The 27224-nt window shown below is 38.2% G+C and overlaps 2 protein-coding genes across 3 annotated transcripts; both read right to left on the bottom strand.

The window, feature by feature from the left end:
- On the bottom strand, nucleotides 1-26049 carry pcgf5b (polycomb group ring finger 5b). Of its 2 annotated transcripts, none has more exons than XM_067429537.1 (9): nucleotides 25865-26049; nucleotides 23208-23473; nucleotides 13152-13248; nucleotides 12687-12742; nucleotides 12524-12583; nucleotides 9869-10014; nucleotides 5604-5702; nucleotides 4827-4916; nucleotides 1-1629 (listed from the first exon to the last, which is right to left on the bottom strand). In XM_067429537.1, the coding sequence occupies exons 2-9, from the start codon at nucleotides 23317-23319 to the stop codon at nucleotides 1582-1584; spliced, it is 708 nt and encodes a 235-aa protein (XP_067285638.1). In that variant the 5' UTR covers nucleotides 23320-23473; nucleotides 25865-26049; the 3' UTR covers nucleotides 1-1581. The 2 variants fall into 2 exon arrangements, with proteins under 2 accessions (XP_067285638.1, XP_067285639.1); XM_067429538.1 differs by lacking the exon at nucleotides 25865-26049 and adding an exon at nucleotides 25507-25768.
- LOC137056105 (zinc finger BED domain-containing protein 4-like) lies at nucleotides 16705-20096 on the bottom strand. Its single transcript, XM_067430074.1, has 4 exons — nucleotides 19535-20096; nucleotides 18097-19160; nucleotides 17475-17791; nucleotides 16705-17137 (listed from the first exon to the last, which is right to left on the bottom strand). Exons 1-4 carry the CDS (start codon nucleotides 19742-19744, stop codon nucleotides 16782-16784), a joined length of 1947 nt encoding a protein of 648 aa, XP_067286175.1. The 5' UTR covers nucleotides 19745-20096; the 3' UTR covers nucleotides 16705-16781.
- Nucleotides 26050-27224: the final 1175 nt, after the last annotated feature.

Below are 27224 nucleotides of genomic sequence, written 5' to 3' on the forward strand. Positions count from 1 at the left end.
TCACAAATATTGTGTATTTTTCTTCTGAACAAAGACACACAAATACAATAACTCTCATATGTTACATACATTTCTAATCTCTATAGGAATCACCTCAGGGACTTAACATTGAAAAATAGAATATTCCAAGCAGCATTTGATGTTTGTCACATACAACATATATTTCCATTTCCAAATACTTTTCCAAAATAAAATATCTACAGGGCTTCTTACAAAAATACATATTGATCATTGCAGTACAAGGACATTCAAGGGTCTATTCTAAACAAATATTATTCAGCTTCCACTATTTAATTTTTCAAAGTCAACTTTTTTTAAATGTGAAAATTGCAAAACATATTTTTGTTGATCAAGATCAAATGTTTGTGATTATTTTTAAGTAAATTTGCAGGGAGATTTGTAAAAACATGGAAAAAGGGTAAAACTGGAAAATTAGGTAGTTGTTCCATGCTCAGAAATTCAAGCTTTATCTTTGCCACATGGCCTCTTTGAGGATAGTTGTAAGGCAAGGCAAACTGTATACGCCATGTGGTCAGATGCTGTCAAGTGTCTTTGGTGTAATATGACCAAATTAATATACTGTTTTGTGGCCCAGTAAATCCCTTAGTTCTATTTTACAATAATAAACTATATTTTCTTCCTTTGCTTTGACGTTTCTTTCTTTGGACTACTTGATTCAGGATTTATTCTGACATAAAACAGGCAAGCATGACTCAAAAGCTTTGATTCAAGACTGCAATTATGAACATTATACCCATGTTTCTATAAATCCGAGAAACTAAGCCAGAGTATTACAAATTGTGAGGAAGTTTTTAACTCATTACCTGCCAGCCATAAACCACAATAATGACACAATGGTAAAGCTCAATTCTTTCTCAATTAGATTGCCAGGGCAGTATGATGACATTGTAAAACCTCTATTCGATGTGTTTAGCAAAGTTAAATTCAACTTGATTTATATATATATACATATATTTATATATTAGGCACATATGCAGGCCACCAAAACCCTCAAAAGAAAAGGCTCTTTTTTTTTTGTGAGCACAGAGGTATGGCCTATAATAAATAAAACCCCTTAAGTGGGCAAAATCAAAAACAGACCTTAAAACCCTTAGAGGATGTTTGAAGTTCTGATCAAGCCCGGAAGCTTTAAACATCAGGAGCATCAGGAACATCAGAATTAAACCACTTAAAGTGACCTAAAAATTCAAATTCTCTCCTTCCTCTGTCCATGAAACACAAAAGGGAACAATTCTGTAAAAACACCTCTTAATAAACTCAATGTCTGTCGAAAGCTCTTCATAAGATGATATATAATGGAAAAGGCACTGCCATGTGACATTTTCAAAGGGAGCTACCATCATACGCAAATTGCTGAAGGCCTTTAAACATGACTTTTTTGTCACTTTGGTAAATAAACCACAACATAGGAAGAGATATAAATCACATTGTTGTAAATGACAATCTTTTCACAAAAAAACTACTGAAACTAAACAGACAGGTAGAGCACATCTTCAGAACTTGACGTCCATTCAATTCGCTGTCTGTTCATAAGATGAAAATAGTGCAGGGTTTTTCAACCTATCCAAAGTCAATGCGTGGTCGATATTCAAGTACCATTGGGTATACCTGGAGAAAGAGACATGTTATAGATGAGTGTAAACTTGACAGTTTCCTTATTGATCATATGCAAGCTTTAAATTCACATGACATGGTCTGTATTTTCAGATTTTGCTTCTTTATTGTGCTCTTCTCTTTATTAGATTTTTTAGGTTTTTTACTTAATGTGAATTTTTACCATTCATTTTCCCCATAGTGTTTTCCAGTAATATTAGAAAAGTTGTTAGGCATGAACTAAATCAATCAGCTATAACATTACAACATGGCAATGTTCCCGGAGCTATTCACATCCTCAGACAGCACTATCAACAGCAAAATGAATCTGTAGCAGTCAGGTGGTACAAGTAAGTTCTTAAGTAAGTTGTTAACGTTCATTATAATTGTAATGTTATGTGCTTTTAGACATGAGTTAATGTAACGCAGTCTCTCGTCATGCTTTGCAAAGTGTGCTGTGTGTGTTCATGTCTTTTGGAGGAGGCGTGGCTTTGAAAAGCAGTTTCAGGTGTGACAACAACCCAAAGATTAGTCTAAAGAATGTCCTGAAATTTTAACTAAACCACTGTCAACAGAGGCATCGTGTTTTGTTCATGCTTAGGCGGCTACTTTGCATAGCATAGCTTTTGGGCTCGCTGTATGAGCTTTGTTTAGTTATTTTATATATAACTGAACATTTACATATACTTTGTATTGTTATTAAAGTCGCCATGAAACGGATATTGCAATAGTCTTTTCTACCCTATTGTGACATACTGTCTATCTAAGTCAAACAATTTTTTGAACAAGAAAAAATATAGGGCGTAATAAAAATTATGAGGTCACATGAATTAAAAAAAAATGATATATGATATGGATAAATCGTTTATAATAAATAATGCCCTATTCCATAAAAAAATATAAGAATGATAAATTTTGATTTCATTGTGATTTCTTGTTTGCTGTTTTTTATAGCAAGATCTGGCGGCATGAAATTCAAGGCTCTTACATTTTTCCCTGTGGTATTCTTAGGCCGGAGACACACTGCAAGCGTGGCATGAGCGTGACGTTTCTGTTACATTTCAGCCGCGGGGCGCCTGCCTGGCGTATTCTCTGTCTTTGCACACCAGGAGTGTGTCTGATGCGGCGCTGCTGCTCATATTGATGTACACGGACGCCCTATACTTCATGGTAAATATAAATATATTGCCTATTAATACAGCAAAGACAACGTCGGCAGTAGACTATTGGCCATACATATCTATGGTGTTGACAACAAAATAGGCTACAGAATATTTTGTTCTGTATTGACACGTCTAATATTTCAAAATCAATAATTATGTTGTTTTTATTATTACAATTAGTCCTATATCTGCATTTATGTTAACCCAGAGACTTTCAAACTTGAAAATGTTATTTATTAATATGTATTTTTGTCAAAATGACATATAAACAATTTACCTATACTATTTTGCCAGGAAACGCTTCCAACACGCTCGCGTGTAAAATAGCGCGAAAATAGCTCTTCTATTTCAAGCATGCACGCGTTTTCCGCGCATCACGCAGCCAGTGTGCAAGCTCTAACCGGTTAACATTCATCACGTCTATTGCGGTTCATCACGTCAATTGCGGTCTCAAAACTCTGGCCAGTTGATAATACCTAGAATATCTAAATCAACTGCAGGCGGTCGATCAATTTCCTATTTAGCTCCTAAACTCTGGAATAGTCTTCCTAGCATTGTTCGGGAAGCAGACACACTCTGTCAGTTTAAATCTACACTAAAAACACATCTCTTTACTATGGCATACACATAGAACACTTTTAACTTTCATTATTCAAATCAATTGACTGATTGTTAGGCTGCATTAACTAGGTCAGCCGGATCCGGGAACACTTCCCATAACACCTGATGTACTCGTTACATCATAAAAAGAGTGGCATCTACGCTAATGTTAGTCTCTCTGTTTATCCCGAGGTTTATCCCGGATCTGGGCCCTGTCCGGATCGGATGGTGGACCTGCCTGGACATGACCAACGCATCCTGGAGGTTCTGTTGAGACCGTGTCAATTGGTGTCTCCTCTGAATTTGCCTCACTCACATGCTCAAAACCCGTCTTTGGCGCAATAATTCCGATCTTTCATGTATTCATACTCTTGTGTAATCGACGCCCCATCCTAAATAAACCCGTCTCTTGCGTGATACCCAGAAATTTTGAATATTACAATCTAATATGATTTCTGACCTGTAAGGTTGCCAGAATAATAATCTTACACGGTGTGTTAATAGGCCAGAGGAGAACTGGCACCCCGACTGAGTCTGGTTTCTCCATTCTGGTTTATTTTTCTCCATCATGCCCCGATGGAGTTTTGGTTCCTTGCCACTGTCGCCTTTGGCTTGGCTTGCTCAGTTGGGGACACTAAAATTATGAAATTATGAAGTTCTTCAACTAAATATACAAATTAAATGTATTAAATAGGTCATATTTAATTCTATCCAAATCAAACTAGCCAAATCAAATTTTGTTTTTGGTTTTTGATGTCTTATTTAATTCTATAAACTATAATACTGATCTCCCAACATTGTCTCTATATGATAATTTAATATAAGCTGATAACATCACTATTTTCTCCAGAAAGACTGTACAGCCAAATCAAATTTTGTTGCAATATTGTCCTGTTTAACACTGTGAAGCTGCTTTGACACAATCGTTATTGTAAAAGCACTATATAAAGAAAGATTGGATGGCTGTACCGCACAGACAAAAAGTCATACACATATCAACAGAGCAAACAGGGATCTTCATTAAGATGAGGTGAGATGCAAAAGGAGGCACTTTGGAATAAGAACAGTGGGGACCCTTTCGGTGGAGCATCTGTAACCCCATTCACCTCAACAGCGATTTATTACACCCTGGACCTCATTACGTCATACTCCATGACAGCCTTGTGTAAAAGTTAGTCATAATGCTAGATTAATGAAGCACCTGCTCAGTTGAGCAGGGGGTGTGGGACTGAACCAACATGTTTTGGAATAAACCTTAAAGTTTTATGACTGTCTTAGTGTATTTGCTCTTCATTGTAAATACCAAGAAGAGCAAGGCCACAGAACTTGCTATGAAGCTGCTTTAAGTAATAGGGTCTGCCGCACTGCTCATTCAAGTAGAAAAGATGAGAGGTCTTAGATTTCACACATGAGAGGAAAGGAGGAGATACTGGTATTCTCATAGCTTACATTTTCTCCCCGAAGCCTCCAGCGGGTCATGTAGATGAATTCCATGGTGTGGTCTTTACCCATGATCTCACCATTGCATAGAACATCTAGCTGCAGAAAAAGTTATCGATTATCAGATCTGTTTAATTGTATGGTAGTACAAAACAGCAAAGCAAGGATCAAACTAACAAAACATAAACAGCAGGAATATGCTGGCAGTGGTATTAACACATGCAATGAAGTAAAAGAAACACGCTTGAGTCCTAGAGTTTCATTTGTAGTATTCATCTGTCATAGTTATGTTCTGTTCAGTTAACCGTTTCCTTTCTTCAAGTTTTTAATCAATCATTATTTGCCATGGACAACCATTAATGAGCATACTTTTCTGTATTTAGTTCATCACCTTGTCTATTTAAGTTCCTCATTTCCTTTCTTTCCTTGTCCAGTATTGTTTGTGCCTTTCACTCTGTATCGTGTTGTTTGCTTTTGTTAAATAAACCTGGTTGTTATTTTGAACCACTCAATTTGCCTTCCTCATCATCACTGGACTTGAATCGTGACAATATCACTAGCAATGCCAAATTCATGTCTAATTACCATGTACTACTAAAAGTATAAGTTTATCACACTATAAGCACTATGCTTTGCATAAATGTGCCTGCAAAATGCATAACAATGTATTTATATACATGTGAGATTTAAACAAAATGTAAAGACAATATGTCATTTTTCAACAAATCATTCCATCTTTTTACTGGAAAATGGTAAAGACACAGACTAAAGATATCAAAACGTTACCTCATAAGAACTGGGAAGCTTTAACTTCAGACTTAAAAACTTCTTAATTGTTCCAACAGTCACTCTTGTTGAGCAGTGAATAAACTTTTTCATTAAACCCTGAAAAACAATGCAAAAAAAGGAAAAAGACAACAAATTCAAAAATGTGAATCCATCAGAATATTAGAATGAGAATTTCTGCTTTAGGGAAATAAAAAAATGACTACAGATGAAAATTAGCCCGTATGGCTAAATCTGACACATTTACATAGTGGACTTAAGTGATCATGTTAAATATTGTGCATGTTCCCTTTTAAAATAAAGAAATAGCATCAACCCAAGTGGTGTTACTGTGGCTGAGGATGCCCTATGCCCCAGGAGCCTCTAAAAATATTTCAGTGGTAACGCTGTCTTGCAGAGCTTAGATCGGGCCCAAAAAAAAATCAAGCCAAACCTACCCGAGCCTGTGCACGTTGTATCCGAGCCCGGCCCGACGCATTAATTGTAATTATGAGCCCAAGCCCAATTTAAAGCTCAAAGTTGGGCTTGGGCAAGTTTGGGCTCAGGGTCAAGTTTGGGCTCAGGCAGATAATCTAAACTCTTCTGTCTTGCACTACAGGTTCAAGCAGTTTATCACTAACCAAGCATAGTCCTGTGAGAGATGTGTTAATTTCGCTTGGCTAACTGGTCCGCCGAACACATTTCCTGCATGAATTACGGCTCAGAACTTCCCTCATGAAAATCTTTTATTGTCTTGGCCTGAAAGACAGCCATGGCATGCAGGACAGAGGCAACCTGCCCAGATACACTGTAAGCCTTCTCTGTTAAGAGATGTAGTATACTTATATATGACAGGAGGGAGCCTGGGACGATTTCGCCAGGTCAGTTCATCCTCATCTGAAGCCCACGAATAAGAAATTAGACATGCCACAGAACAAACCATCTAACTCCTCCATGAGCTTGACTAGAGATAAGCATGCAGAGTAATGGGAGGTCCATGATTTTGCACCCGGCAGAAATGCTTCCATTGGTACCCTCAGTGCTTGATGCTGAGGCCTCGTACCCGGAGGTAAAAGGACCAGGACAGGAAATGGGTGAGGTGATTCTCTGCCTTTTCGAAAAATTATGACCGAAAGTCATTACCGCAACATTCCCATGGCTGTGCTCTCGCAATGAGAGCATGAACCTCCAAATTCCACTAGCCAATTCTCATTGGGAAATATTAGCCCAACCTGGCCCGCGGGTCGGTTCGGGTCAAGTTCGGGCTCGGGCAGAGAATCTAAACTCTTCTGTCTTGCACTACAGGTTCAAGCAGTTCATCACTAACCAAGCATAGTCTTGTGAAAGATGTGTTAATTTCGCTTGGCGAACTCAGTTGCCGAACACAGTTCCTGCATGAATCCCGGCTCAGAACTTCTCTAATGAAAATGTTTTATTGTCTTGGCCTGCAAGACAGCCATGGCATGCAGGACAGAGGCAACCTGCCCAGCTACACTGTAAGCCTTCTAGGTTAAGAGATGTAGTATACTTACATATCACAGAAGGGAACCTGGGACGATTCCACCAGGTCAGTTCATCCTCATCAGGAGCCCACAAATTAGAAATTAGGCTCGCCATAGAATGAACTACCTAACTCCTTCATGAGCTCAACTAGAGATAAGCATGCTGAGGAATGGGGAAGGTCCATGAACTTGCACCTGGCAGAATGCTTCCATTGGTACCCTCAGTGCTTAATGCAGAGGCCTCGTACCAGGAGGTAAAGGACCAGAATGGGAAATGGGTGAGGTGATTCTCTAGCCTGACAAGCCAGACCCACATCAAGATGTTTGGTCTGGAAACTCACCATTGACAGGGCTCAATCCGAGGGGCAGGATAAACGGTTGTCTTTCAAACTCCCTCTGCACTCGATATGATAGAGCTACCAGTGCTACAACCAACCAGAGCAATGAAGGTGAAGCAGAGCTTGTTGATAGATTAAACATTCGCCGTATCCGGTCGGCAAAACTCCAAACACATCTTCCCTTCTTAAGAATGACTTCAGTGCAGTTCTTTGTTCTTTCTAAGAGAAAAGCTTAACTCCAAGTCTTCCAGAGTCGCGGTCAAAGCTGATTCGAATGACCGCCAGTTCACCGCCAGTTCGCGCCAGATTCGCCAGTTTCTGTGTTTACTAGAAGCATGCAAGCGCAACTCTGCCATCATTATGTTAAAGGTCCTGTTCTTCGCGCGTTTTCAAAGCTTTGATTACGTTTACAGTGTGCAATATAACATGAGTTCATGTTTCACGTGTAAAAACACAGTATTTTTCACACAATTTACTTATCTGTACACCGCTGTTTCCTCTGTCCTAAAACGGCCTGATGATTTCCTTGTTCTGTGAAGTCCCTCCTTCAGAAACACGTAATGAGTTCTGATTGGGCCAGCGCTTCCCGTGTTGTGATTGGACAGCAGCTTAGCGCACTTTGCCCGGAAAGGTCCCGCCTCTACCATAACGGGGAGATGCAAGCGCTGAATGCTCGCTCTTCTCCACATGGGAGAGCAACAAGACCACGCCCCCTTTTTTTGCGTGTTCTTGTGGGCGGAGGGTTAGTCAACAAGCGGTTCTAGTGACGTCATTCCTGAAGGAAGTGCAGGGGTGTAGTCTAAACCGGCCGTTTGCTGTATTCTTGGAAAGGGAACTTCTGTTAAATAAAATATCTCGCTTGGCATTGAACTTTGAGCTTTATAATTTTACAGGTATTATTTATGCTCTAACAGGAACATTTCAAACAAACTAAAGTTTGAAAGATGGAATCACGAAGAATAGGACCTTTAAGCCCCGCTCACCGACTCTATACACAATGTGATTGGACCGTCAAGAGTTTGGCGTTTACAGCTCAGATGGGTATTGAGAGTTAGATAAGATTTGATTTGCTGCCGCTAGGGTGTGTCTAGATTTCTAGGCTAGTGATTCTCTGCATTTTTGAAAAAATATGACAAAGTCTTTACCGCAACATTCCCATGGCTGTGCTCTCGAAATGAGAGCATGAACCATCCACAAAATCTTGCATACCCATGCATATCTGCAAACATGGATGAAAACAATGTCCTTTTATAGCCACATGTCCAGGGGATTGGCTGGCATGCAAATTCCACTAGCTAATTAGCCTTTTCTGATGTATCAGAGGTGTTTGGTAGCCTGGATGCCAGCTGAACTCAGCCTTGCCCACAACATTTGAGCTCGGGCAGTTCGGTCTGGACTTGATCTATAGAGGAGTAATTATGCCCAAACAGAAACTGTTCGGACCAATCAAATTGTCAGGGCGGGCTTTAGACGATGATGGACAGATGATAAACAGTAACGTAATCATCCACGTCATCAAATGTGCACCTTCGCTATTTCTCTCAGAAATTATGATCATGTTGGTTAATACTCTGTGTATCCTTAAATTTTTCTTTTTTTTTACAACACCGGCAAAGATCATTTACACTCATCTTTTTCTTCTTACGTTAAGTTACTTATTCCAGCGTGCATGGAGACAGGGTTGCCAAGTTTTTAAAACAAAACCTGCCAACTACTAGCCCAAAACATGCCCAATAGATTTTCGGCTTTTCGGCACCTAAAATGGCGTTTCGCAGTCTCGACATCAATGTCAAAGTGACAGACAGATAGGGAACATATATTTTAAACAATATTATTTTTTTACTATATTTTTTGATTAAATAAAATGGCCTTAGACTATAGGCATAAAATACTTCTTTTAAAACATTAAAATATATATGAAATAAAGCTGTATTTAGTTGCAAAGAATAAACATGTGACAACATACATGTTGTCAAAGAAAGAAAGAAAGAAAGAAAGAAAGAAAGAAAGAAAGAAAGAAAGAAAGAAAGAAAGAAAGAAAGAAAGAAAGAAAGAAAGAAAGAAAGAAAGAAAGAAAGAAAGAAAGAAAGAAAGAAAGAAAGAAAGAAAGAAAGAAAGAAAGAAAGAAAGAAAGAAAGAAAGATAGTTATTAGCAAGTGTGAAGATAATGGTAAAGTGTAAGATAATGGAAAGGATTGAACCTTGGAGTCTGATTGATAACAGGCTTTAGTAAAGACTGCAGATCAGCCTCATCTTTAATCTTAAATGTCAAACACAAGGATATTATGGGAAAATTCTGATCCCGGATCACCTTTCCCAAAGAAGGAATGAGGGGGCAAGACCAATGCAGAGAGAAGATAAAGGAAGCATAAGACATGGAGGTTTACTCAGAAAGGCTGATAGGAGGAGGAGAAATATATATACTGCACAATTCAAGATGGCTAACCTTAACATTGTTCTCTCCCATCTGCCCATTGTTACGCAAGCAGTCTAGACAGATGGCTATCTGAGGATCACTCCTGTGGTAGTCCCCATCACCTTTATCATCATCCTCTTCATCTACTCTGGCTTTCTTACATAAAGGGCCATCCTCTGGAAAAAGACAAAACAGTGGTGCTCATGTTAAAGGCTTGTCATTTAAATCGTTTTATGAAGGGTCTGAACTATTGAGCTTATTTACACTATTGTCTTTTATAAACTTGCATAACATAACATAATTGAGGATTTTTTTTCTTTCTGAAAATGAACACTGTTAATTTTGTGTGTGAAGCTCCTTTGAAACTACCTTTATTGTAAAAAAAAAAAAAAAAGAGCTATATAAATAAATTGTTAAAAACTATTTTTATTCCCAAATATTGTTAAGACACAAAATCCCTGTATTCAACAATCTACACATCTTATTGAAGATTTACTTGAGGAAAAAGCTCAACAGACTTCATATGGATTTCGTAAAAATTACTACAAAAATTAAATATGGGCTACATTATGAGCTTCTCTGACGATGTGGGCACAAAAGCAAAACATTTCAGACAAAGCTGAATAGATATGCAAAACAGCATCTGCATCTTTTTTCAGACTTTCTTTTATATGAAATAGATAATATTCAAAACGACGCTCTTAGGAAAATTATAAATGTGGTAATTATCTCATCATTAAGAACTGCTTACAGCTGCAAGCACTTACAAGTTGCCTTGGAGACTCCAACTATTATGGAAGTCTTTCCTTTCGACGCATACATAGATCATGCAGATTATTATTTAATTTTCAGCAGCCATTCACATGATCCTTAAAAAATATTGTAATATGCTGCTCAAGAAACATTTCTTACTAATGTTAAAAAAAATTGTTTTTGCTGCTTAATATTTTTGTGGATAGTAAAACAATATTTTTAACATTGCTAACAATGAGAAGCACAGATAATAAGTGAGCACCAATAATAATTGAATAACTGATAATTATTCAGAATATTAGATTTCTGAAGGATCATGTGACACTGAAGTCTGCACTGAAGTAATGACTTCTGAAAATTCAGCTTTGCCATCACAGGAATAAATGACATTTTAAAATATATACATAAAAATTATAATAAAAAATGTGTTAAAATAAATAAATAAATAAATCAATCAATCAATCAATCCTTGGTAAGCATGGTGGTGGTAGTGTAAATAACTAAACAGTTACTAATATCCTTAAGCACAATTAAACAATCTAAATTTGACAGTACTGTTACACTTTCTGCGAATCTATATAACCATTAAAGTCTATCAGTTTTAAAGTTGTAACTGTATAAAATAGCTGCAGAGTGATTCTGTGGTTCCCTCTGGAATCAAAGAAGCAGAAAGACATAGATAGAGTACACCTACACTGATGACTCACATCATTCTACCACCTGTGAGTCAAGGTCACAGAAACAGATTCTGGCACATTGTAAAGACTTTACTTGATAAGGACCAAAAAGTATACCAAAAGTCTGATGAAAGAAGTTTAAATGCTGCTGATACAGCAAAGTAACCTGTACCACGAGGTCACAGAGGACTGATTCATAGCCACGAGAGCATAATGTGTTGGATTAAAGGGATAGTTCAGCCAAAAATGAAACTTTTGGAAACTGACCCTCATGCGGTTCCAAATCCACAATCCCAAACACTTTTACTTTCTTTCTTCTGCAAACCACAAAAGGAGATGTTATGCAGACTTTTCATGCTGCTCTTTTACAAAGCACATACAATGAAAATGAATAGTGACTAGGGGCCGGTTGCACCAGCTAGCTGTGTGGTGCACAGTAGACAAAAAAATAGTGTGTGAAAAGAGTAGTATGGTTGAATTCGCAGTATTCATAAAACTGTTAAACATATTCATAAAAGTTCCCAGGCAACCTACTACTTCTTGCAAGATTGCAAGAAGTCTGCATCCAATGGATACTTCACAATCCCATGAGGCTATTGGAGGGGATTTGTGAATAGGCTTGTTCAAAATCCATGTATGACATCAAAGTACCGCGACTCAAGATTCAAAAAGCATAAGGAGTAGTTTGCTCTACAATTGTTCTCACGGTTTTCTCGCAATTGTCTTGTGGACTTACAATGGCCATTGCATGCGCGTGTCCGTTAAGTCCACAAGACCGTAGGGTGTCCCATTCATCATTTGAGCTTAAAGAAGGGTGCTCATGAGCTCCCCTTTGCGGCCATTATGTGCCTTCGATGCGCACTTCAGCTGAGCCCGCAAGTTTGCGAGCTATGCAGAGGACTTCTATACGGCAGTCAAAGCGGCATTACGTTGTGAAAGTGCGGACTCGGAGGAAGACCGTGAGGGTTTAGGGTGCCATTTGGGACAGGGCCTAAGTCTTCTAAAGTAGCACAAATTCAATTTGGGATATTTTTTGGTGCTTGACATCTTATTGTTTCCATTCACTTTCATTGTATGAAAAACAATAGTCAGCATTCCATTCAAATTCTCTCACATTTCTTTCAAGTTTGGAATGAGTCTCTATATGAATGAAAAATAAATATATTTATTTTCAGATGAACTATCCCTTTAAAATAGTCGGGCTCTGTGGTAACATGGCTATCACGTGAGTGCAGATCATTTGTGAGTCATTTACCATCAGGATTTATTTTCGATTTGTTTCTTCTCCAAAATTCAACCTCTTGCTTCTTTTCCTCTGGAAGGAAAACAAAAAAAAAATGGGGTAAGTAAATGCCAGTCGATATTTGTATCTATATATGACACACATGTAACTTAAAATGGCTCAGTAATATACATACTTTCTCTAAGACCAGGCACAAGTTTGAATATGACTTCTTCAAGAGTGTTGTCCAGCCTTTGGAGAAAAGAAATGTGAGCTAACAGAACACATGAGGAGAGACAGATTGTCCCTGTCCCTCTTTTAGCAAGTTCAAGACAGGCTAATGCTGCTCTAGCTCTTGTTATCATGTTATCGTTCTGTCTGGGGTTGGGGTGGAGATGCATCACTGGTGTGGAAAGGCAATCCTGCGCCGGGTCATTCGCACAGCTGACACTCGGGCTCCAGAAAACAGCCCGGCTGTTGCCTGGAATGCCTCCCAACCAGGATCAGAAATCAAGTAGATTAATCTGATTAAACCATATCATTGTTTGTATTGCGGTGTGCTCTACAATGCTGCACTGAATCAGATCCTAAATCACTTGAAACAGATTTGCTGAAGAGGTTTTGTCTTAGTAGTAGGATATTATGCATCAGTGTGGGTTACCTTAACATCTCCAAGGGATTTGTTTCATGAACCTGGATACCACATTTTGGGCAATCATTGCTGTCCTCAAAATGCTGGACTATACAGCTTTTACAAACTGTTCAGAAACAAGAAAACAGAAAACATTATTCTTAGAGCATTCTAAATCAAACTGCTCATTAGTGAGTAGGGGGTGGGGGTGGGTTGCCACTGCCCACACACACATAACACACTGATATTGATACACGACACAATCAGGTCATCACTGTGTGGAATAATTGGTTGGGTAGAGCTAAAATATAGTGCATAGTTCTAACAATTGCATAGTACGTTCAAAATACGGAATTCTTGTTATGCCATTAATGAACATATATATATATATATATATATATATATACACACACACACACACACACACAGTATATATATTAACTATCTGTACTAAATTCTACTCAATTAAACATTCTTGTGGTTTGCATATAATATGCCTCAATCAAGCAATGAAAAGCATAAATCAAAAACTGATTCAACAAAGAATATCATAGTGAAAATATTATGAGTGAAAATAGCTTATGCATTGAGGAGAACAATGGTGGTCATAGTGACTGATCAACAGATGACTGTGATACTGTGTTGGTCATGTATTTTAAAAGAGTGGGAGTACTCACATCTTGTGTACATCAATATGACGCAAAAAAAGGAAAGTATGTAATTGACGCCTGACTGTAAAATTACAATAAATTAACACAAAATCCTGATTTTCACATACTCTTTGTGGAAATACATAGGTGCCTAATCAAGCATTATGCAATTAAAATGTCCCTAAATCAAATAATATCTAATAATTTATAATAGCAGTTGTGTCATTTATTAGCCTAAAAAACAGAACAAATGCTGAGTTGTGTGTATTAGCGGACGCAGTTTCAGAATTAGGTGTGGCAAAGTGGCTCGATAGTGCCACCTACAAAATTTTAATTAAGCAACATTTTTGCAGTTTTTGCCATTTTCAGACATTGTGCTATAACAAACCCCTCCTGAAGATTTTATCTGACAAACATCATATTTGGACAGTCTAATCTAATTGATGAAGTTAAATTGTGAGGTTCTTGAATTTTTGTTGAAGGTTGTGTCTGTGGTGGCTGGATAAAATTCGATATTTCATTATGAAAAAAGCAAGTTGTTGTAACTTGGGCATACAATGTCTGCTCTTAAAATAATTTAACACTAGGCAAGTGCTAATTAATGCGATTAAAACCACAAAAGAGGAAGTTGTTGTAACTCATGCATACAATGTCTGATCTGTCCCAAACTTCATGTTTGATAGTCCTGAGCTGAAAGCAACTACACTGTAAAGAATATTGTTGCTTTAACTGAAAAAAGTAAGTAACCTGGTTGTCTTAAAAATTTTAGTTTATTTAAAAAATTGTTTTAGTTGATACAATGAAGGAAATTGGTTTAATAAATAAAAACTCAAAATATTATTGTATCTGAATTACATAAAATAGCACAATTTAGCATGTTTCACTGCGTCATCACAAATAAAAAACACAATTACCCAATATGCTTCTTTAAAAAAAATAATATTTGAATAATATTTGAATAAATGTTGTTGATTCTACAAAAATGTTCATTGTATTAACTTGTTTTAAAGGCGCCCTAGAATTAAAAAAAAGTATTAACTTTGCCATAGTGAAATAATAAGAGTTCCGTACATGGACATAACATACTGTGAGTCTCAAACACCATTGCTTCCTCCTTCATATGTAAATTTCGTGCATGACAAACACCACAGAAAAATAAGTAATTCTCAACATAAGGCCAACCGTGACACAAGGGTTGGGGATCATTTATATGTACGCCCCAAACATTTGCATCTGTCCAAACATGTTCATTGTCAGGTGGAACTGATGGAGCCGAATCATCACTTTAGCCGATGAATAAGCGACACTGGAGGATAGCAAAAACGGCAGCTCTAATGGACACAACTGTCCTGTTCAGGCTGTGCAGGGGACGTGAGGACTTTTCATATGTCAAAAGTCATGGTTGAGGTTTATCATAATCGCATACCACAACAATTTAATTCAAAATCGTTTGTTTGTTTGGCCCATTTCAAGCAAGCTTCGCTCAGCATCTTAAACTGAAAAAAGGGGCAACTATATTCCTGCAAGCAGTAAGTAGCAATTTTATCCACTTATTGGCTGTTTAAACAATTTCTGATTAAATTGAAAGTTTCTTAGAGAGACAGCATTGTCTCGATAACGCAAGATGCTAGTACAGTAACAGTAGGAAACTCCAAACATCATACAAAACTTAATAGTGTGTGTCTAATGTCAAAGGTTAATATTATTTTGTATTACAAAATACAACCGTAGATACGTTGCTCACAGATCGTTCACTCGATCCGTCTAGCAAACGTCTCCTTTTCCACCATATAAGTTAAAACGACAGTCATTTGATAAGGCTATTAATTTTGTAAAAATATAAGTTATATAGCCTTTTTATATTTTTGAGAACTGAAGTAAGTATAATGTTTTTGCATATTTCAGAGTACATCACAGTCACTGCGTAGCCTACATTGTGACTAACGTTATATAAACATGCAATATTGTTTTGAATTATTGAATTTGAATTATATATATTGATGAAAAAAGACAAGTCTAAAATGTAGACTGAATGGCCCTCATTTATCAAAAGTGCGTACACCAAATTTCCAGCGTACACCTTGCGTACACCCAAACCCACGGTGACTTTGAGATTTATCAATATGGACGTTGGCGTACGGCACGCTCAAATCCTACGCCAGCTCAGGAGGTGGTGTACGCACGTTTGAGTTAGTGGGAAAATGCGCAGAAAAACAATTCCTAACACCACAAAACGCACTGACAAGATATGCTATATGACCCACTGTTAAAAACCACAAAAACAACATTCATAGTTTATTTTTGTGCAACATGAACGTCAATGTTTAATTTTTGTGACTTTACCAAAGCGTTTGATTTGTAGGCATATGTATTCCTCCAGTCACGAGCCTGTGCGCTTTATCTGACGTTTCAGGCCCGCGCCTGGCCCAGCAGCTGCGCACGGACTGGGACTAAAATAATTCAGACTGACAAAATAATAAAAATGACCTTCTTCTTTTAAATAATAATAAAATCAATAAAAACAACATTCTTCTTCTAAATAACAAGCGTCATTAAGAATAATAATCATAATAATAAGCAGAGGTGTAAAGAGTACCTGAAAGCCATACTTGAGTAAAAGTACAAATACCTTACTGTAAAAATTACTCCACTACAAGTTACAAGTCACCAATTTAAATACGACTTGAGTAAAAGTCTTAAAGTATCCCATTTTAAAAGTACTTAAGTATTTTACTCGTGCTGAATGTTGGCTCAAATATGCAGTAGTTCAACACAAAGAGATATTGTAAGTCAGTGAAAAACAAGAGTTTATTTATGAGGTTTTACTTCCTAATATCGAAAAGAAATCGAACACCTCAGTATGTTGACATGACAGAACAAAAACACAGATTAAACAACTCTGTCCAAGTCAAACTCAAAACATTTTCAAAAAAGGTCTTTTCAGTAAAATGGACAAACAAAAAAGTCAAATCAGAGCTGACTTTGATATAATGTAGCCTACCTCTCAGTCTCAGAGAGGGGCAATATTTTTATTCAACTTTAACAAAAGTTGGTTCTCAAAGTTCTTGGAATTTATTCTAGCTCTTTTTGGACTGAAAATGAGGCCAGCAGTGCTAAAGAGTCGCTCGCAAGCAGCAGATGCAGGTAGGGGAGTGTTGAGCCTTAATGACAACTTTAATAGCGGTGGGAAGGTTTTCAGGACACCCATGTCATCACCAGCACACGTCAGATAGCCATCAAGCACTGCTGGGCCTTGTTGTGCCTGGGATGACTTCAATGGCTTGAAGAAATCCTCTTCCTCTGAAGAAGTGGCATCACTTGTAAGCTGAGAGGTCTCCTCCATATTTTTCTTTATGAAGTCAAGACCTACAATATAATACACATTTAGTAATGTTTCTGCAACAATTTAACTCAAAAGCATTTGTGCTTTTAAAATTTTAAAGCTTATATGTACTTATACAGTTTAAAATATTCAGCATTCCACAGCTAAAAAACAAAAACAAAAAAAACACTTTACTGATAACAGTAAATAGAAAATTCTCAAGTGTCCTAAAAATTATATGCAATACTAGAACACCCATTATTCCATCTAAAAGTTTATTAGTTCTAAAATCAGTTTGCGGTCAATTAAAAAATTTAAAACAAATCTGCACTAATAAGCATTTCACTGCTCTTCATTTAGTTTAAAGGTCTGTCAACAAACCGAGTTTGAGGATGGCAGCATCAGTTGTCCAATAAGTTTTAAACTTTGGAAGCAGGATTGCAGCCGCAATCAGCTCAGGATCATTGAGCATGTCACCAAAGCGTTTGGTCACACCTGCAAGGATTGCATCTACTAGGCTCTTGCACAGTTTCATGGATATCTCGGCTCGTTTTAGTTTGGAAACCATGATGTTGAGTGTTGGTACAAGCCAGCCCATGTGCACATTGTTTTCACCCTGCAAGATATTAATCGCTTTGGCAACAGGGGCCATAGCGGTGACATATTCCCCAAGAAAGGCCTTTTCTGCAGGAGTAAACCTATAAAAGAAAAACCTTGTTTAAGACTATTTAAAGTAGCTGATTACTGTAAAATATAGATGCTACTCAATCATTATAGACATGCATCATAAGACAGTAGAACATTTTGCAGTGGTTTGAAGTAATTTGCTGCTACCCCTCCTTCATCCCATTTTTGAATTAACATTAGAAAATATCCATTATTTTATCTGACAATTCAGGATGCCTTGATGGCATAAAAATATTCACTTTTGCTGGTGGAAAAAGGCATAAAGTTTTTGAAAGAAACTTTTCTTTTAAAGTCATTACATTATAACATTACTCACATGGGGATTTTGAATTCCGCACAGAGGTTCCGGAAAGCACCATCTCCCTTTTCCTTCATGATTTTTAGGATCCTCTCCACTGAAAGAAACAAAGAGTTCCATCGTGTGGCATTTGGACGAATTAACTGCAAACTACATTCCTCTTCCATCATCTCTGCAGCTTTGTTGGACCGGCCACTCTTGTTCCACAAGGCCCAACATTTGGAGAAGGATGATCTTGATAACCTTTTGTACGTTTCATCCGTTTGAGCAGCGTCAACATCCACGGCGGAAACCAGGTTCAGAAGATGGCAAGCACAACGCTGGTTTTTGGGCAAATGAAATTCAAGATCATCCAAGGCTAGAATTTCACTAACCTCAACATATTCAATCTCCTCACATTTCTCCTCATCTTCAGTGTCAGATGCATATTCATCCTCTGATGTGGTTGCTGTTGCACTTTCTGCATTGTTGCCATACTTGTTCTCACCGCCATAGACACGAAACGCTTTCAAAAAATTTGATCCATTGTCTGTTGTTATACAGACAACTTTTTCATGGATCTCAAATTCAGAGTGTATGTCATGTATCGCAGCTGCAAGTACATCAAATGTGTGAGACCCCTTTAACTGTCGACAGGCAAGTGCTGCAGAGCATCGATGTAGATTGTTAGGGTCAATCCAGTGTGCCGTCATACCTATAAAGCTGCGACGTCTTGAACTCCAGCAATCAGTGGTTGTACAGATGTATTCCACCCCTCTCATGGCTTCTGTTAAACTTTTCTTCATTTCTCCTGCAGCTTCCTCGATCTTGGCACAGATGGTTGATCGTGACCGTACAGCAGATTTAGGCTGCAAGTCATGAATCAGGCCCTTAAATTCATCTTTTTCAACCACGCTGAAAGGTTGGAGACCATATACAATGAATCGCAGTACAGCTTTATCAACGGTTGCTTGAGAAATGATCTTGGTCTCTCCAATTTTGAGTTGTTTTGTTAGGGGCTCCATGTTTTTGCTTACATTCTTTCTCTTCTGAGAAGTCGAGGTCAACTCTGAGTAGTTATTTAAGTGATTTGGATGTTTTCTCTGTAATAAAATGAAAGAAAGAGGAGCAGTGTTATTTTTCAACTTATTAAAATACATATAAATTCACTGATAAATACAGTCACAAATTCACAGCTAAATACACCTGATGCACAATTTATAATCGGTTAGCAGACTTCCCATACAGATCATTTGATTTCAGTGACTACATTCATTCACCTTGCACTCAAATTTTAAACTAAAATAGTCATGTTGCAGTGTTTTTGTTTAACAATATTAGTAACTGTATTAACTTTTGGTATTGCTAACAAACAGCAAACTTATGTTAACAAACATTATGCTTAAAATACCATTGTAAAGTCAAACATGATCTGTATAGATTAATTTGGCTAAATTGGCATTAAATTGACTCTTACCTCAATGTGTTTCCTCAAATTTGACGAGGAATTCTTAAAAGCACTTATTTTCGTGGTTCGTGGCAAACAAAGTAGACACTGCATCCTGTAAGAGTCATTCTGTACACCGGCAAATGAAAACATTTCTTTCAAATAAGGCCAGGGGTGGTTATCATCGGTGCTGACATTGCATGAAGTGCTGGCTTCGGCTTCATCAGTGGCTGCAGCCATCGCTAAAATGTGAAACACCTGGCGTTCGGCAGGCTGCTAATTCACGTTCACAACGGAGTAACGAATATAGGCAAATAGCATCCAGTACCTTCAATAGCCTGCAGATGGCGATATCGCCTCTTACACCCAAGAAATAAGCCACGACTTGACGGTCATGGATGACGTGCACAAACACAATGTAGCGAGTAACGGTCAGTGTCAGTTCAAATGTAGTGGAGTAAAGAGTACAAATATTCAATCAAAAATGTAGTTGAGTAGAGAGTAAAAGTTGCTTATATTTTTTATACTCAGTACAAGTACAAAGTAGCCAAAAAAATACTTAAGTACAGTAACGAAGTACATTTACTCAAGTACTTTACACCTCTGATAATAAGAAGAAGAATCTTACAAATTGTCATGTAATTATTAATGTGAATGAATCTTACTCCACATCACATCATCATCACTATTGTACCCCAATACATGTGCCGTGATACAAAATTAAATGCTAATTTTTTCAAAACGTGCTGTAAAATAATGCAGTGATGGTAATTTATCATCCAAACAGCTATTTAAACTGCTGGAGTGCGCTTCTCAATCTCCACACTATTAACAGTACTCGTTATTTGTGTCCATATTTTGTTTTTGTGGGTGCCTTTAATTCCACTCTTTAAACTCCCAAATAAAACAATTTCGGGTTTTTTTTCCACTTCCCTGGTGATCTCGATGGGCGCGCGTCTCAATCATCTCAATAGGATCGTCAGTGATCAGGGAGTCAGCCCATTGACTTATGCCCTAATCAGTGCCCTGACTAGTGGACTAGTGAGATGATTGAGCGCGCCCGATCTCCACGTCGGAGAAGTTTCGCTTCTTTGCCGTCTTCTGTTTGTCCATGGCGTAAAATGAGGGTGCGGGGGAGGCGGAGACTTGAATATATAGGGGCGTATTATTCTAATGACGATCGTTTTCAGCCGCCGCATTTATCAAGGGCAGGTATTGCGTACACATGGATTGCAGAGGTACGCACAGCTTCATAAATCAGGCGATGAGAGGAGTGTAAGCATAATCTTACGCCAACATATACACCAGTTTCTACGCAAGATTGATAAATGAGGGCCAATGAAACTAAAGCAGAACATCTCTAATGGAGATTGCTAAAATACAGCTTACTTCTTTATTGGTGTTTTCAGATCATACACACGAGAGAGAGAGAGAGAGAGAGAGAGAGAGAGAGAGAGAGAGAGAGAGAGAGAGAGAGAGAGAGAGAGAGAGAGAGAGAGAGAGAGAGAGAGAGAGAGAGAGAGAGAGAGAGAGAGAGAGAGAGAGAGAGAGCATATGGTTGCCAGACATGTTTAGGTAAAACACAGGATAGTGTATGTGTTCTTTTCACAGAAAAGCTCTGTTTAGGGGATTTAAATTACTGAAATCTGGCAACCGCACACACGAGCTCTTTCTCGTGCACGGATGATCTGAAAACACCAATAAACAAGTAGGCTGCATTTTAGCAATCTCCATTTGAGATGTTCTGCTTAAAGTGTCAATTCAGTCGGTCTGTGTTCTGTCAGGACTCACGAGCCGCTTCGCTGAACAGCTGAACTGCTGAACTGCTGTGCTGTGAGCTGCTGAAATAAGCCAATCAGAGCAGAGCTCAACATTAATATTCATCCTAGGGACAATTTCTAGGGTTGTAAATGGACCTGTAAAACTGTATCTGGACAATTTTTGCCCTTAAATAAGCCACATACCCTCTATGAAGATCTCAGAGAATAATTTTACATATTGTTTCAACTCATTCTAGGGCACCTTTAATTAGGGATGGCAAAAACTAAACATTTTCTTGACCAACCACCGAGCATCATTAGCCGGTTGAAACCGGTTGAAACCGGTCAACTGATTAATTTAAAATATGCTGCGCTCCTTGAAATAACAGTCGCGAGCCGCACCTGCAATTTCGCAAATCTGCCCCTCTGCCTCCCGCTCTCACACGCACACTATCCCGGCGCTGCCGCCTCCCTTCCACTCACGTCACTTTTTAAAATTCCCAACAGCGCGAAACATTAGTCCCGCAACCACGGCGCCGAGGAGCTTGTTTGTAATCAAATGGCAAATGGCTCCTTAGTTTCGAAATGGTTTGGGTACAAGGTGATCGCGTTGAAAATAAAGGAATTTGTCTAGCGTTAGAAGCTCATTTGAAACATTGCCGCGGCTCATTTAAGAAAATGACAGCTCCAAAGAGATGCCGCTTTAGTTCGAGGTATTGCTAACAATAATAAAAAAGATGATTAATAAATTTGATTTGTATATTTAGTTGAATAACTTGGATCATAATTTTAGTGTCCCCAACTGAGCAAGCCAAGCCAAAGGCGACAGTGGCAAGGAACCAAAACTCCGTCAGGGCGTGATGGAGAAAAATAAACCTTGGGAGAAACCAGACTCAGTCGGGGTGCCAGTTCTCCTCTGGCCTACTATTAAACAGTGTATAATTATTATTCTGCCAACCCTGCAAATCATGAATCATATTAGATAGAAATATTCGAAATTTTCGGTATCACGCAAGAGACTGGTTCATTTAGGATGGCGCGTCGATTACACAAGAATATGAATACTTAAAAGATCAGAATTATTGCGCCGGAGACGAGTTTATTGAGGATTTAGTCATGATCAACACCTTATGTGTTACCACTGAAATGTAGATGTAATATACCGGTATTTCCAAATGTAAGCCCATCTTATGCGGAATGCACGCTTCATACTGGCTCTATCCTCGAGTGTTTTAGCCTGTTTACTTTTTTCTTTTTTGCGCGCAAACCCAAACGCTGTGACCTCGCGCCAAATGTTTTTATTGGTATATTAAGTACAAACAGGCGAGTTATGAAAAATTGAGTGTGAGGGATTTGTTCACTTCACACAAAAAGATTTTGGAATGAGATGGCCAACCGTAGTAGCGTTTAGTCCACTGTCTATAATAGCCTAATTTAGAGATCACCTTTTTTTTTTTTTTACCGACAACCGACAACTTTGATCGGTTAACATTGATACGGTCAACCATCTGTCAAACGGTCATCGGTTAACATCCCTACCTTTGATAACATTGTATTAATTGAAATTAACTCAAAATTTTAAGGCAACCAGGTAACTTATTTTTAAAATATGTTTTTACAGTGTACATGCCAATATTCAGTTATAGCCAAAGCTCCACCTGCTGGCAGCAGGAATATTCTTCTATATTTAATATATTCATATTTAATTGCATATTGTACACTATTCACGGTTTTCCTGAGGCCACCGGGTGGCAGTGGCCCCCGGGAGCGAGAGCCCTTTCATCACTGCTTGCAGCTTTAATCTGTTTTATTATTTGTTAGAATTGCTTTTAGCACCTACTGTGCATCAAGCAATCAGAACATACCATTCTGGGTGAGGGCCCATTGGATGAGAAATCATCAATAAACATTTCACTAAACTTTCACAAAGACTAGATACTCACATGTGTGCAGGCACTCTGTCACTGTGGTGGGCTTAATCAGGTACCCTTTACAGACATAACAGGTGATGAAATGGTTGAAGTCCCTCACCAGGTGTTTCCTATGTGATGTCATTGTCAAGGGGGGATGGAGGGAAAACAGATGGTGTAAGGATGAAGGAAGAATGAAGAGTCAACCACTCTGTGGCTCAACTGCAGTGTTCTGCTGAAGGGCCCCCGGCCTTCTTGTCCTTCATGACATCATGGGTAATTAAACATGTCTTTAAGACCTGTGGATGTGGATTCAACAATTACGCTTTGAAACAAACATTTTATACATATTTATTTTAAATACTTTTATTGCTTTTGAACATTATATCATTGTGTGTGCGTTTTCAAGTGTGTTAAATGTGCATTCAGTAAGGCTGAATTCAAAAATCTCAGAGTAGGAACTTCTTTTAAAAAACACTTATTTTCCGACTGTGGAAAAGTATATTCTATATAGTATGAATGTGTATAGTAGGCCTATAAATGTAACCCGGATGTACTACATTCATCAACATGTCATTATTGTAGTTATGCGACCTAACAGCGTCAGTTGCATCACTTCATTCACAAATCCTCTTATGTGGCCTCATGGGATAGTAAAGTGTCCATCATATGCACAACTCAGAATCACCCTAAGTAGGTGGTCATGATCCAAAGGACTTTTCACTTACTGTTTATGAATTCTGAAATACTCTTTTCACATACTAATTATGAATTCTGAAACACTCTTTTCACATAGGCTGTTTATGTTGTACAGATGTGATTTTTGATGATCCCTAAAATTGTTTTAATCTCTTATTTATGCCAAAAGTACTGACACTACTGGCTTTACTGAAGTATGTTTACTAACTGCACACAGATGCTTTCCATCTTTCTTTTGTGTCTTATTATACTACTACTACTACTACTACTCCAACAACACGTTTATATAATGGACATTCCTCAATTCATTTTTTTTTCCTGTATATTTTCCTATATGGCTCATCCTTGATCTGTAGTGTGAGAGCTGCTTGTTTGGACATTTATTTTTCCACTAGGCCGGTTAATCACACATATACTGTTAAACCACCACTCTCTGGACTATGACTCTGCCGCCTAGTTGTTTAGGCCTATCTATATTGTGTTTGTTGTTATATTGTCATGGTTTCCTTATCTTAGGTGTTTTTTTATATTATGCTTTATACAGAAAACTGACTAAAACAGCAATATAATTTGAAGACATGATTTATTATTATCAATAATTCTGAGTGCACCTTTAATGCTTCAGAAACTGCATGGTTTACATGTCTGAGCGATCTACAGGTGCATCATGACCATAGACTGTGAAAAAATATGGACGAAGCGTCCGTGACGTCACCCATAGGATTCTGATAAGCCGTTCTGAAGCTTAAAGTATGGCCGAGCTGGGCGTTGCCATCTTGTGAGCGAGTCAACGCGTGTCACTCCCGGATAACAGAAAATGGGCAAAAAGGCGGGATGTGCGCGGAGCTGAGGTGACGCAATGACTATAGACGGCGGATAAATGGCTATCCACTTGTAACCACGCCCTTAATTATGCGGAACCTTAAGGCTTTATATAACGGAAACGAATGAGTTATAAAAAAATTCACCCTCCTCAGAGTTGTCATGAAGATCAAAATTAGCCTTATAAGCCAAAACCACAATTTGTACCAGGCTGTAAACATGTTTTTTTCTGCTTTAAAGTTGAGAATTTTAACATGGGGCTCAATGAGATTCTGCTCCCTTCTGGAGCCTGCCCCTAGTGGCCAGTTGAGGAATTGCAGTTTACATTACTTCCGTATTGGCTTCAAGAGAGATCGCGGGAGGTTGCCGCTTGATCATGACACATGCGAATTAAGCCCCGCCTACTGCTTCAAAGCGAAACCATTGGATTAAAGTATACAAAGGGGACTTCAAAAATCAGCCTGCATTTCTAACTCATTCAATAAATGTCTAACTACGTTTATCCTTACTAAAAATATTGTATAAAGTTGCGGAACTCGTGTTATTTTATTATAATAGCCCTCAACCGACACAAAATTTGGGCCCGTGAACGTATAAGCCTATCGTCTTATTTTATATTAGTTTGACACCCCTTATGTTGGAATCAAACGTGAAAGGTTTTGACAGATTAAATGCGGGTTTGTCATAGGCTACTCAAAAGTTAATTCAGCTAACTCAGTCCTTATTAGCTACGTCGCTCATCATGACATCTTCACGACAATACGTGTTTTTTATTTTGAATTCTACTGTCAAAACTAGTCGGTATTCTCACTTGGTCATCGTCAGTGTCATTCTCTGCGTCATCTTCCTGTAAAACCACTGCGCTGCGTTACGTCGATAACGAACAAACGAGGAATCAGCACTGTAGGCTACTCGTTTTAACTTGCTGCCATTTGTACAAGTGTCCCTTTCCGTAAACGAGGGGCGATCGTATTAACGTCCACCAGTGCGCACTAAATAACCAACTGTACCCTGACAACTATCCTACAGAGACATAGACATGCTGACGAACTTGATATATGACACGAGACTGCATTCCCATCCCACCCGAAACTTTACGATGAAGGGAGAGCGTGAAAACGACACGCAACTGCAGACAGACAGCAGGCTATCGACCGACCGTCTCTTACCTTCTTCACATGATGGGTCCATGTCGATGATGCGCATTGATTTTTACAAACGGGCTTGAACGAATTTGGGCTATTGAAAGTGATGGTTGTAGTAGCGGCACGGAATACGGAACTGCTTTCATTTGAGATGTTATGGGGAAGGGGGCGGAGGACTTTCCAGTTCTTGTTTACGCATTGCTGTTTTATTCATCCATGGCAGATTGTCTCTGATTGGACACAAACTAGGGCGCAGCCTTCAATTACCAGCTAGTCCAGTAACAGTTTAGAACCAGTTTATCAATGAAGACACAGACATGGGGCAGTCCTGTCAAGCTGGTGGATTCATTAATATTGCGACCTGTACAAGGCAGGTGCTATTATAACTAGGCTGGCAGTTCACATCAGACTGGTTTGCATTAATAAGGAGAGGCATGAGTGATAGTGTTTTAACATCGTCCTGCTCAAGCCCTCTACATTTATTTAAATTGCCATGTTAATTCACAGCATCACAGAATAAAAGATAAAAGATATTTCAGGTAGGCAAAACATATGGGATGAGTAAAACAATTACTATACACAGTAGCCTACACACAAAACAAAAAAGGATAGACTTATAAATTAGTGTTCACGTGTGGACATCACATTACATTTCTGACAACATGGAACTATAGACCTAGAAATGTGTTTATTAAATTTCCACAGTTGATGGCAACAGGAAATTGAAGATTTACAAGAACTAGGCAAGAAATGCATTTCAATTAATCATAATATGGCCCTGATATGTCACTAGACATTAAGAAATCATGGTTATTTTAAATACTTATATCACTGACAACAGTCTGGCAAGCTCTACAGTAATTTGAAAGTGATTGCGGTACCAGTTTTGGCCACAATCTTACATACACATCCTTTAATTCCACAAAAGTGCATAAAACCATAATGGAGCTGCAAATGTGAAAAATAATTTAATTTCTAAATTAACCAAATCTGATAAAGAGCAGGATTTATGCACAGTCCTTAAATCACATTTAAAAATGTGGCAATGAATGATCATCTATTCCACTTAATTATATACACTATATTGCCAAAAGTTTTGGAACGTCTGCCTTATTAACTTTAATAACATCCCATTCTTAATCCGTATGGTTTAATATGGAGTTGGCCCACCTTTTGCAGCTATAACAGCTTCAACTCATCATGGAAAGCCTTTTTCCACAAGGTTTAGGAGCCTGTTTATGGGAATTTTTGACCATTCTTCTAGATTTCTAGCATTTGTGAGGTCAGGCTCTGATGTTGGACTAGAAGGCCTGGCTCGCAGTTTCCGCTCTAATTCGTCCCAAAGGTGTTCTATTGGGTTGAGGTCAGGACTCTGTGTGGGCCA

This window comes from Pseudorasbora parva, chromosome 21 (assembly GCF_024679245.1).
Source record: "Pseudorasbora parva isolate DD20220531a chromosome 21, ASM2467924v1, whole genome shotgun sequence".
Lineage (NCBI taxonomy): Eukaryota > Metazoa > Chordata > Actinopteri > Cypriniformes > Gobionidae > Pseudorasbora > Pseudorasbora parva.